The 13,340-nt window shown below is 39.5% G+C and overlaps 1 protein-coding gene across 6 annotated transcripts in view; it reads left to right on the top strand.

Moving 5' to 3' along the window:
• The window catches only part of ccdc88c (coiled-coil domain containing 88C), a 67,264-nt gene extending 54,563 nt beyond the window's left edge, over positions 1–12,701 (top strand). For 3 of the 6 annotated variants that reach the window (XM_044166407.1, XM_044166406.1, XM_044166410.1), the window contains exons 27-31: positions 4,665–4,754; positions 4,881–5,000; positions 5,078–5,212; positions 5,417–5,655; positions 10,462–12,701. In XM_044166407.1, coding sequence (XP_044022342.1) covers positions 4,665–4,754; positions 4,881–5,000; positions 5,078–5,212; positions 5,417–5,655; positions 10,462–11,229 — 1,352 coding nt within the window. In that variant the 3' untranslated portion in view covers positions 11,230–12,701. Of the gene's footprint in view, positions 1–3,188; positions 3,617–4,664; positions 4,755–4,880; positions 5,001–5,077; positions 5,213–5,416; positions 5,656–10,461 lie in introns of those variants that run through there. The other 3 variants (XM_044166409.1, XM_044166408.1, XR_006374547.1) reach the window with 3 other exon arrangements.
• The last annotated feature ends 639 nt before the right edge of the window (positions 12,702–13,340 follow it).

Below are 13,340 nucleotides of genomic sequence, written 5' to 3'. Positions count from 1 at the left end.
TTTTACACTTTCAAGGGTTTCCTGATATTTTTATCAAGGTGTCTTTTAGTAAAGTATATGCAACAGTTCTCATCGAATTTCTGTTCTAGTTTCACTATTTTTAAATAGAACGTATAGTCTTATGTTTGCAAGAAGTGATGTATTATACATTGTTCAGTAAAATCTAACAAAAAAAATTTTAATCTGTCAATTTCTAAGCCTTTTTTAACACCTTGCGTTTGTTTTATGTTTACAGTAATGTTTTTTGTAAAACCTAGATGGATACCTAGATTAGTGGCAAAATCACAATGATGGTTAGGACCTGTGCCTTTACAATATGCTCTTTTGACTCTAAAGCAAAGTTGTTATTAAAAGCAGTGATGTTGCTAGATATGCGTCCTGCGTCTCTGACGCATTAAAAACCGTAAACCTCCTATTGACGTGTGCCGGGGCTGCACCCTATTTTATCCCTGATAATGCTACATTGTGAACAACAAATACTTTTTGAAATCATATAAATAAACTAAAGACACCTTGCTTTTAAAAAACTTGGTGTAATTTATTATCAGGCTGCAGCCTCTCACCTGCTCTCTGTGTCAGGGCTGAGCACACACACACACACAAACACACACGGAGCGAAGTCAGAACAGCAGAGAGGCGGTGGAGATTACTCAAATTGACAACAACTACGCTCGTTATTGCAAGTAAGTGCAATAAAACCTCCGCAAGTAAAAAGCAATACTTTATCAATACACCTGTTCAGCATATAAACATGTGTAGAAAGCAATATTTTAATTTAATCTGCTCAGTCCCCAGTCTGATCCACTGACGCTATGTACACAAGCACAGTGCACTAGCTTGACTAATAGCGCATTGTTACAAGCTAAAATGAAAGCAGTCTGTATGTAGTTTAACCGTTTAGCTTAGTTTGCCACGTATAAAATATATAAAATTTGGCAAATTCTTGTAAATTTAGCTGCTGGCTGAGATAAACCAGCCCCACTTCTCTCTACAAGCTGTAACTTACCTGCAGTGAATCACATCAGCAGCAGAGGGAGGATGGACAGAGGACAGGAGGAAGCATTAATACTCATGTCTGAGTTTTTCATTCTTTCTGAACTTCACTCAGTGAAATATTATTGAGTTTATATAGTGACTTTGCTGTTGTAAACTAATAATTTTCTTAATTTATTCTCTTTTAAAAGAATATATTTTTAAAAAAGCTATTATTTAGTAATGAAAAATAACTGATAAGTATAGATAAGACTAGTAGTATCGATATAATCCTAATGATACCCATCCCTAAACACGAGTTTAACACTACAATTCATCAAAAAACACAAATTTTATTGGGGACCCACTCAATTTTCCAGGGACCCACTCAAATGAACACCTGTGGGTCCCGGGGACTCACTACATTGAAAACCTATCAACATCACTGTAAAAGTAACTGTTATTGCTATGAAAAATAGAAGACTATCATGGAATGCTGGCAGGCTTTTAAAATAACTCTGAGCATATAAAATGGCAACAGGAATTCCTCTCTGATTGCTGTCGTTGCTTTGCAGTGACAGACAATTATTCTTGTGTCAACACAACAGGTCAGCATACTGAAAATCCAATGAAAGCATAAAAATATTTTGTTTAGATGAACAGTTAATTCAAAAATGTGTTGGTGCTGGTTATAGTTTTCAGAGAAGGGTTTGAGAATACAGTCAGAGACTCTCTGAATTCCTGAGCTATGGGAAATAATCCATTGGGTGGAGTAAGATAAGGCCCTTGGTATACATATGTTAGCATACATGAGACCAAATGTCTTGTAGTTTTTATTAATGACTGAAACTTTGTATTGGCAGGTTACTTTCTCCTGATGAGCAGCTAACTCTCTTTTCCTGTATCAGTTACACCAGTGAATCCCATTCTGTGCGTCAAGAATAGGGGTAGGAAACAAGATAAAACTAAACTTATGTTAGTTTTTGCACTTTTGGCTTAGTTTAATACTGTATAGTTCTAGCCTATATGTCAAATTTGCCTATTCAAATGAAACATTCCAAAAAGGGAAAATCACTCCTTTTATTGAACTGCTCAAAATTCATAATTCGTAGGGATGTGCTGGTATCAACTTTATATGCTATGATTATAGCAGACACAAATATCGAGGTATTATCTCAATAAACATTTCTGAAATACTATCATTAGAGCTGAAGTACAGTAAAATTACTTTATACCATGTTTGCCTTGGATTTGATCCAACCTAACAAACACTGAAAAGTGAGCCATACATTGTAACTGTAAAACACCATAAACATGAGCAGGTTGGTTGTTGAAAGTTTAGAGCAGTTCACAGTTAAATGGTGCTCCTAAAAGCTACTAACACTGCCTGCCCCTCTTGGTCTCGCTGTCCTTTGCTGGTCGGGTGATGCTTGTTTCCCCCCAAAACTGAAATGACACCTTCGCCACGTGCAGAGCTGAAGCTGACCCTGTGGAAGAATGTAATGTGAATCATCATGAGGCAACGAGTTTCCTGCTTGTCAGTCACAAATACATCCTCTCTTAAAAATCCAACTTGTGACAAGGGGACATTGCTTTGTGTTTAAGGGTCACATACAAAAAAAGGTTGGGAACCACTATACACTGTAGCTACCTGATGCACCATTCTATCCTAATAGAACTGATTTCTAATGTGTGGTCCAAACTGTGTTTACATTTTTATTTCCATGGATTTTCTTTTTTATTGCTCAACTCTTAAATGGAATTTTACTCACGGCTGAGCTTAATTCACTCTTAGTTCAACAAGTGGCTTTTAAATTGAATTCCTCTGGCATGTGGAAGTTGCCATACTCAGCTTATTTAAAGAGATATGTTGAAACTTAAACAATAAATGTTGCCAATTGCTCTATTATACAGCTACATACAGTATGTCTGTTTGTCACCATAAAAGAATCCCCAACATAGGTCAGCGTTTTATTTGTCATTTCCTGTGCACTGAGCTTTGCACCAGTAGTCATACTTTGTTTAAATTCAGAGTGAGTTGCGGTCAGTCTTGAGTCTAATGCATGATTTTAATTTCTGTTTTCTTGTTTTATTCTAATGGATTTTCTTGCATGGTATCTATTATTTTGCATTCTGTCAATCACATACTCAACAACTTCTTCTTTAATTTACTCACTGTCATTTCTCCATCTCTCTCTCCATTCTCTCTATCTCAGCTCCTCCTGCCCCAAAACGCTTCTGTTTTCTCCGCAGTAAAAGTCAAGACAAGCTCCTCCCCCCACCTTCCTCCTCCCGTCTCTCCCTCTCTCTCACCAGACAACTGCGATTCTGGTCTTCTACTGACATCACAGCTGACGTCATCACTAGCCAGCCAATCGTAGCCAACGGAGTTTTCTAAAATCCTCCTCCTCATCATCCTTTTTAACCATACACATCATCATCATCTTCACTGCTGCCTCCCCATCAGACTATTCAACAACACTCATCATTGTGACTCTCAGTACTTCACACAAGAATTCACATAACATACATGCATGCACTTCATAAACACTAATGCAGGCATAAAATTGCACACTCTTCAAGAATACAGATAAACACACACAAACAGGTGCATGTTGCGGTTGTGAGCCAGCCAGTATTACTAGTAAGTAGTGTGTGTGTGTGTAGATATGGTTTAAGTGTGTGTGAGAGAGTGTGTGCGCGCACATGCACATGTTTCCAAGCACGCCAGGCTTGCGCCCATATATCTGCATTTCCTTGAAGAGTTGTTTATTTTTAATTAGTATCTGTATGAATAATATTTATGTGTGCGTGTGCTGTCACCTCCCTTAATGTTTTTAATCTGGCGAGTGTGCCTCGGTGAGGATTGATTTCTGTATCAGATCTAATTTCAGTCTGTTCTTGACGTTATTGAAGTCAGTCTTGAGTTGCTAAAGATAGATCTGTTTGCATCACAAAGCTTTGCTGCAGTTTTCTCTTTATTCACTCAGGTCACCACTTCAGCCATACTACTGCAAACTTACCTAGCACCTTTCTTTAAACTCTGTCTGTCTACTTAACCCTTTATCTATCCATCGTTTTCTGAAATGTGAGCTTTTTAAACACCTGTTTGATGCTAATATCAGCGTCTTTAAAGCTGCACTAGCAAAGATAGGCTAATATTAGCTAGTGTTATTGTAGATATAGCAGTGTAACTGACATTACTCAGTTCACTGACTTTATGACTCTACTTTTGCTACTGTTACACTATGTCATAGCATGTTCCAAATAAACATTTCAATGACTTAATCCCAAAGTAAAACAAGAAGTAAACACGCCGAGATGTGCTTGTGCTCACATCCCATTTGATCTGAGTCAGGTCGCCTACTGATGATGTGGTAGAGGAATGGAATTTCTATGTGCTATTATGCCAAAATTATCATTTTGATGTCAGATATTGTTACTGTTGGAAAGTGGCCAAAAGAACCTTAAGAGCAAAATGCAAATGCAATTAGAATCAGATACATTCAGTGAATAATAACTGATATCACTGTGATTTGTAAGCTTCCAGTGTGCCTGAATCAGTGAATGGATTTCTGATGTCTTGCTTGGCTTTCTTGCTACTCTATGTTTCGCACACCACACGACTTATGGTCATACTATGGCATGCAGGTCCAGAATGGTTTCTTACAACATTCTGATTTGGTCTGCAGGTTTGACTGACAGGGGCCGTGGTGTTTATCATAGCAGTACTCCAGGAGGCAGCAGTGAGAGTGTCAATGGAGAAGATGGACATGGACAAGGTAATTAATATATTAATGGTTAATGATAATAACATTCAATGAAAATTATAATATTAATTACTTATTCTGCAATAAGACCTTGGTTTGCTCCTGGCAGAGTAACCTCTTTGAGTTTCCTGCCCCCAGGTCAGACCCGTAAAGCTCTGAGCTCCACTGCCAGCCATCAGTCATCCTCATTGGGCCTAACCAACACCTTCAGCCCCAGAATGGGACAAGGCCCCAACCGCAGGCCCAGAGGTAAGCCAGGTAATTAATACGTAAGACCTCATTCAGAAGTCAGCAAGAGCGTATGTGTATTTATGACGGTGTGTAAAAAAATTCAGGTCTGTTATATGATGAAGACTCACACAACACGTCCGAGTCCATGTTTGGTCACCTTGACAACACGGGAGGTCACCCAGGGTCGGCAGACTTCAGCCACAACACCTCCAGCTCCAACTCACCTGTCAACTGCAGAGGTACACACACATTTTACCAGTTAACTCTGCTTAAAGCAATATTTAGCAGGATATTTGTATAAATAAATATAAATCTTGCTGTTATCTATTACTGATAATAGATCATAAACTACAGGTTTTAGATACAGTATTCTGTCCTAAAAACCCTGGTGTAATCAGGTGGTCTCAGCCAGTAATAACACTAATATTTCTATCTGTCTTAAGACACATCAGGTTGTCAAGCTCGTTCAGTCAGCCTCTCTAGTGATGATGTCATGGGTCTCAGCCAGTCACAGCAGACTCTGTCACGTTGTTCCACCCTTCCATACGACCACACACCCCAGAGGGCCCAACCACAGCACGGAGGTGGTGTTAGGACTAAGACCCGCCCATCATCTCCTGGAAGTGAGATGGTGACACTGGAAGAGTTTCTACAAGAGAGCAACCTACAGTCACCTCCTATGGTAATATTTGCATTTATAATAAAAAAGTTGCCCTCGATGCTAATATACTTTATATGTACACAAACAAAAAACATAGTTGTGTGTAATAAATACAATCACATGGAAATATATTCATGTACTGACATAATAACACATACACTCAGTATCCACTTTATTATGTACACCCCCCTGTTTACACATCTCATCCCTCAAGACAGTGAGTTGCCTACAAATAAAACAATTATAATACAGACACAATAACAACCCATGATGTGCGTTCCCATATATAAACACCTCTTCTGTTCTGGCTTTCAGAGCAATTAATGTTGTGGGTTTAACTTGGCCAAAGGGGTTCAAGACTTTGAGAACTGCCTCACATGTAACAAGTAACAAACACTCATCAGCGAGAGAGGTCAAATTCTTATTACAGGGTTCCCACGGGTCATTGATTTTCTACAGAGGGGTATCTGTACAGGTCAGGGAATATGGTAAATTACCTGGGGAAGTCCGAGGAAATATTGAAAAATTACAATCAATAGCAGTCAATAACAGTCAATAGCAAAATGTGTTTTGTTTATGTGAATCACAAATTCATTGCATTTGATGAGGGTTTTTAGCCCTGGAGTCGATTTTGGACTGGTCACCCACCAAGAAAAAAAACTTTAACAAACTGGAAGGAATTACTTTTTTTAGGTCATGGAATCATTCTGAATCAACCTTAAAGATATGAACATTTCAGATCAGCTTCATGGTGGAAACAATGCTACAGTATTAACATTCTTTAAATAGTGTGTGCAAAATTTAAATAATGTAATGAAGGTTTCCTTTATGTTGTCACACATTACTGATCTTAAGCTCCCTCCGTGAAGACATTGGGCCGATGGATTCAAGGTTGTACTGCATGTTCACGTTGTCAACAAAACCAATGGCAATAACAAAAATGACAAACTACATTCAATTAAAAATCTAAATGTCAATATGGTGCAAATCATACAGTTAATCTCAAGACAGATGGCAAAGACAGAGAAAGTCTACACATTTTTCTTTATTGGGTCATTATTTCACATATATCAGAGTAAAGAAAAGAGCCGGTGAAACATTTTCTCCCTGAAGCTGTGCTATGACTATATGGCTATTTTCAATATGTATAAGAAAAGAGACAGTAGAGTTTTCATGTTTATTGACAACTTGAGACTGCATGGGAAAAACAAAAGATCTAATGGAAATCAGGAGCTTACTTTTTACTCTCTGAACCCGCTGTTCTGTTAGAGAGCATATCTTATCTCTTCATAGAGTTGCACATTTGATGTATGCCGGCCTCTGATCATTATTAATAAATGCAGTTTAATCTGATAATGATAGGTATCACTACACAGCAGATCACTCTGCTGGCTCATGAAGTGACATTACTGATAGTTTCCACCTGAGCAACAGATACTCATTTACTAGTCATTGTCCAAATTTATTAAAGTAGTATTTGTGAGACAGTATCCTGCCTACAAATCAGATGTTTCATTCCAGTCTGTTCCTGTCATCTACATATGTACGGACTGAGCCAGACATGTGAAATCAGCTTGAGAATATAACTTGACGTCATTGATCATCTCACTTCACATCAATCTGTTAAGTCCAAACAGATATCCTGTTTCACTAAATGAACTTCAACACCCACACGTACATCGTGGGTTTTGTCTCCCAATAATCGACCAACATTTCAATGTAGGCTGGATACATGTGAGTTCATTCATTCTATCAGAAACTAGAAGGCCAAAGCAGGTGGAAAAAGCGCTTTTCTACTTATTCTACATTTTACTTGAGTTGTCATCAACTCTAATGAAACTTTACTTTCACTTCACCTGGTTCACTGTCTCCACTGCGGGCTCTTCGCTCTGCTGTCTGTCTGTCTGTCTGTCTGTCTGTCTGTGTGTGTGTGTGTGTGTGTGTGTGTGTGTGTGTGTGTGTGTGTGTGTGTGTGTGTGTGTGTGTACTGGAGGTGAGCCCTGCCCTCGGTCAAACACCAAGAGGAGAGGACAACTTAGCTGGTGCGACCAATATTAATATGCGATTAATAATAGTGAAATGTGAATGTAGTAGTAAGGATTTGTTATAGATTTAAAAAAAAATACATCATATGGAATTAGATACACAGTTTAGATACTTAAAGTTACTACAAGGAGTTTTTAACTGGTTATGAAACTCTCAATTTTTAATACGGGGGCCTCTATATGACCTACGTACATAAGCAAACGAGACGGACAGCCACGAGATTGGCTATTTCTATATAGTTATTATTTATGCCTGTCACTGGGTCCGATTCCCCGCAATATCAGACCAAACGATGTATGGTACTGGAAGAGCCTATGTTTACATTTTCCCAGGCAAAGTTTCACTGTACGCTTGCCAGTTAAAAAGAAGCGGGAGGAGAATTTTGTTTAGAGAATTTTATTTTTGCCGTTATATTTTGTGGTTATGGCTGATACAGGGGCAGGATCAGCAAAGAGAAAAAAATAATAATTGACCAAAGAACAAAAAAATAACTAAAAGGGCCAATGATAGAGCACGGGCGAAAAGACAGTCAACCTTGGTCGGTCATTCAACAGATGGAGAGAATTGCAGGATTTGAAAGGATTCAAAACTGATCCTGAATTGGCCCTCTTCCTCCTAGACAGGTATGTAATATGGGGAATTACATACCTGTAATTAGCTTTCTCAACAAAATTTCTTACATAGCAACGGAATCTGTTGGTGTATGAATGGTACTAAAACAAAGTTTACTTTGTTTCACCATCATCATATTACATTACATATTATTAATCTTACATAGCCACAAACAAATACATTACCTCATCGCTATGCATCCTGCAAACAGCCGTGTTTAAAAAAGAGCAATAGTATTAAAATTAAGTTGCATCTTTCTTTCACTGGCCTCCAAAACAAATGCACATGCTAGCCTGATCAAGAGCTTTGCGACACAAGGCGGTGGTGCTCAAACAGCTTTTGTCCACACAATGCAAGAAGATTACTCACTATGTCAAATAGACGGTCTCGCATTACCCCATACTAAGATCTTTTCACTTGCTCCCTGTTGCATATAAGATCCAGTTTAAAATTTTCACTATTACTTAAAGAGCATCGCACAGTCACACTCCTACATATGTGGCTGAACTGCTACGCCCTTACTCATCAGCTTGCTCTCTTAGGTCTAATTAGCGAAATTTGCTGTCTGTCCCACCCACTCGCCTTAAGACCCGTGGTTATCGAGCTTTTGAGGTCGTAGCACCTAAACTATGGAATGCTCGGTCTGCTGATTCTGTGGACTTTTTTTAAAAGGCAGCTAAAAACTTACCTTTTTTGACAGGCGTTTGGGTAACCTATATGCTCCAGGTCTTCATTGTCAGCCAACATTCATCTTATGTATTTATTGTGTATTTTAACTACGTAGTGTATATCTGGTGTGTCTTTTATTATGTACTGTGTATTTATTGTGTATTTTTATTATGTACTGTGTTTTTAGTTGCACCTTTCTTCTTGTGCCTCGGGTGGTCATCTATTTCTTTCTTGTATGCTAATGTTTTTGTAAAGCACTTTGTGACTTATGTCTGTGAAAAGCGCTATACAAATAAAGTACTTACTTACTTACTTACTTAAAATGGCAGATACCACTCCTCACAAATAGTGATTCTCACTGGTATATGCCACTGCTGTGGTAACAATATTCTGAGCCGCCATATGCCACTCTCACATCACTGCTATTACACTAACCGATACCACTTCTTACTGACTTAAAAAAAAAAAATACTATCAAATTTGACATAATGGCCATTGGTATTCTGCTAGCATTAATGGTCAAATCAGTGGCACATTTTCACATTTAACACTGTAAACGTAATTAATTTATAATATTGCGGTGCACACTTTTATTTGAATGTACCATAGAATTTTACTAATTTAACAATTTACCACAAAATGTTTTGGTCACAAAGACCTTTTTCAGTCTCAGTCTTGTGACCGAAACGTCAACCTTTTTTTAAAATAAATCAATGCAGAGTTGATAAGTGTGTGCGGAAATTCACGTTTTTTCTGTGGAATAGGCCATACATAGCGGGGGGCGTGCTTATTTGTGCTTTAGAATGTAACCACTGTGAAACAATCAGAAAATGACGTTTTATTCCTCTGATTCACCGGCTTCCCAGCGCTCTCTCCATTCACTCTCGAGGTAGCTAAACAAGTACTTGCCAGTCCAGGCAGGGTGAAACCGACAGTTTTCATTGTCAATTTTACTTTTCGGGGTTGACAGAGACATCTTTTCAGTAGAGCACTTCCCTACTTGTGACTGTAAATAGCCAGATGTTTTGAAAAGCTACTAAGTGTGGTCGGAACTCACGCGAGAAAACGTTGATTTGTGAAAGATATGATTGCCGGTGTCGCTACATCCATCAACATCCTGCCTGATCGGTACTGCACATGTGCAACTCTCAACAGAGATGAGAAGGAAGCGAGATGGCTCACTCGTTCCTTCCATACACTATATATGTAGTTTACTTATTTTGTCGTATATCAGATTGAGGTATGCTGTGCCACTCGGAAGTTGCTTTTAGGCCGGATGTGGCCCGCAGGCCGCCAATTGAATAGGCTGGCTTTGGATTAATCAACTAATTGGTAAAATAGTTGATAGATTAATCGAAGGAAAAATAGTCTAAAACAGCAGTAGCATGCCATCAGCCACTTTTCGATCTCAAGTCACTTGGAAAATCAGTGTTAGCTAAACCCTAAAAACCAAATTTTCCCCTTTTTATTCATTCAAATTTTTGTTTTTCCTTTGTGTAGGTGTCTACAGGAAGCAAGGAGGACTTGATGACTGACTATTTCACCAGAAGTCCCGCCCCCTCTGCACCAGCTGGCAGAGATCAGGTGACTCCCACCAGCTATGTCATGCCCACTGTACAGTCATCCAACCAGAGGCCAGGCCAGAACGTCAAGCCCTCGCCCCGCCAGCCTGTAGGCCAATCCCCAGCCTCAGGCCAGCACATCACCCAGAGAACCAGCCAGTCACTGAGCAGGGCTTTTAGCCTGGCCTCAGCTGATTTGCTGCGCTCCAACGGACCAGACAGTTTCCGTGGAAATGAAGGACAATCAGATGTGGTTGTTCGTAGACCAGGGGGAGGGGGTAATGGGAGAGAACGGCCTCTCTCTGATCGTCTGGCTAGTCCAACCAATCAGCATAGAGATAGCAGCTTCCTAAACCCGCCTGTTCACCATTCGTCCTCTCTCAATCTGCAAACGGAGAGATACGCAGAGAGAGAGAGCAGGAGGACTCCCGTCTCTTGGAATGGCCCCTCCTCATCCTCCTCCTACCACCACCGTGGAGAGGTCGCCATGGTAACCCCCGTCAGGGCTGTGTCCACCATACGGCCTGATGAAGCCTCTGAGCATGGGGAGGTGTTAAGGGAGGGGCGGTCAGGTGATTCCTCCCACTTAAAGAAAGAAAGTGAGAGAGCAAGATGTGGCTCTGTCGAACGCCCAAAAAGCACACCGGCTTCCCCTGACCCCAACAACGACCCCCAGACTGTGTGGTATGAGTACGGCTGTGTCTAAACATTGCAACTAATGCATGTCTATGGGTGTGGTTGTGTCTAAAGATGAGAACTGAATACTTTAACTACAGTCTGCTGGGGCTGAGTACTGACACAATAATCAGTCTCTGGACTGTGCTCTATGTATTGTGGATAAATAACTCTTGGAAGTCTATGATTAGGCTTTGCACAAATACAACATCAACTGGAAATCTGTCTAAATCCTGGAAAGCAAAACCACATTTAAAAACATCTCTGAATCGTGAGTTCAGTTTGTATTTTCTGGAACAAACTTTTGTAGGTGAACAACCAAACCTGATTCCATTTGCCACCTGCCTATACAGCTGATTAAAACAGTCTTATCAGGAAGCTTTCTAAAGCTAAGGAGCTGCCAGGGCTCAGCTACACACAAACAATCACGTATCACCTTAATCACATCTCAACTACATTTCATCTACTGGATCTGTGGAGTCAATATCCTCTCACCGTTTTTCATCACAAGCTGAATCTCTCTGAGGCGGATGCAATATAGATTTGAGCTCAATCATCGATGGTCTTTTTAGGGATTTAGACTTGAATACTATAGATGATGTCTGAGAATGCTAGAATTCATTGGTTTCTGCTGTTTACTGTGATCCAGCAAGCAGCCTGAGCCCACAAATGGGTTTTTTATGTCAGGCAAAGGAGCCACCAAAATAATTTTTTTTCAACAGTGTTGCTATCACTGGCTGTTGGAAAAATTAATTATGGATGTTTTGACCAGATGATGATCCAGATGTTAATTTTTTTTTTAAAGAGTGCTCATTTTAACACATACAGAAATGGAGATGGAAGCTGGGATATCTGAAGTCTGAGAATCCATTATACATAAAGCCTGCAGGAACAGAGGACACATGCTACATGCTTAGTTGTGGACCAGAATACTAAGGAGTGGCTTAGCCTATGAGCTGGAACTCTTTGACTGCTGACCAACACACTGTGGCCCTGCTAATGTTTACCTGGGTGCCACCTGCAGAACGGAAATTAGCCATCACCGAGAGGGATGATTGAACTAAAGTGAAGGCGACCAGAAGCACCCGAGCGACTGAATGTATCAGATTTCTCCTCCTTTTTCTGTCCTTCTCCTCTCCTCTGTTATCTATAACAAACACTGGAAAATATGAGAGAGGAGGGAAGGAAATGGAGGGATTCAAGCAAAGAGTGCTGAAGCAAGTGAAGGAGAAAAGGGTATAGAAAGTGAGAACAAATGGAGGGATGATGGGATGGAGAGTGTCTTTCTTGGACAGAGGGAGAGACAGATATAGTGACGGGAGGACGGATAGATAAACATGACAGAGTTGGAGGGGCTCCTCCCAGTTAAATTACAGTCTTTCTCCCTCCATCTTTAGATTCTGTCCCAGCATGCAACACTTAACTGGAAATGTTGCTTGGCCCGAGGCAACACTACTTCACAAACACACACACACACACACTTATACATATATATATATATATATATATATATATATATATATATATATATATATATATATATATATATATATATATATATATATATATATATAATGATATATACAGACACAGAGCCATTGTCCCTGAGGGAGTTGGTTGTGGCTTTGCTAACCATTGAGTTGGACATAATTCACACACACACCCACACCACTGAGAGAGATTCCAGATCCGCTGTGATCTGGGAGTTTGCATGCAATTATATAACTGTGGCAATAGTTTGAAGTTTTACGATAAGTGAATGCAAGTCTTTGGTAGATTATTACTATTGAGTAGATATTCCCATTATGTAATGAGAACAAATCAGTCAAGTGTCTCTGGTGAATCTCTGACTTTGGTGTACCATGCTATCATTTTACTCGCATATGCTGGGTAACATAGTATAGTAACTGAAGCTCATTTCAGACATTCACCTCATTATGTAAATGTGATGGCATTTTAATGTTGGTCTCATGTGTGTCACTTTTGCACAGAAGTCACAACTAGGTATCAAATTTTCATGCTATGATTATTGTAGCAAAAAAAATCCCTGTAAATGGTATTATCACAATAATCATTAAACTTTACTGAAATATTATGATTAGTGCTAAAATATAGTAAAAATGACTTCACATCATGTTTACC

Source organism: Siniperca chuatsi, linkage group LG15 (genome assembly GCF_020085105.1).
Source record: "Siniperca chuatsi isolate FFG_IHB_CAS linkage group LG15, ASM2008510v1, whole genome shotgun sequence".
NCBI classification, from domain to species: Eukaryota; Metazoa; Chordata; class Actinopteri; order Centrarchiformes; family Sinipercidae; genus Siniperca; species Siniperca chuatsi.
This window is presented reverse-complemented; position numbering and strand designations above follow the sequence as displayed.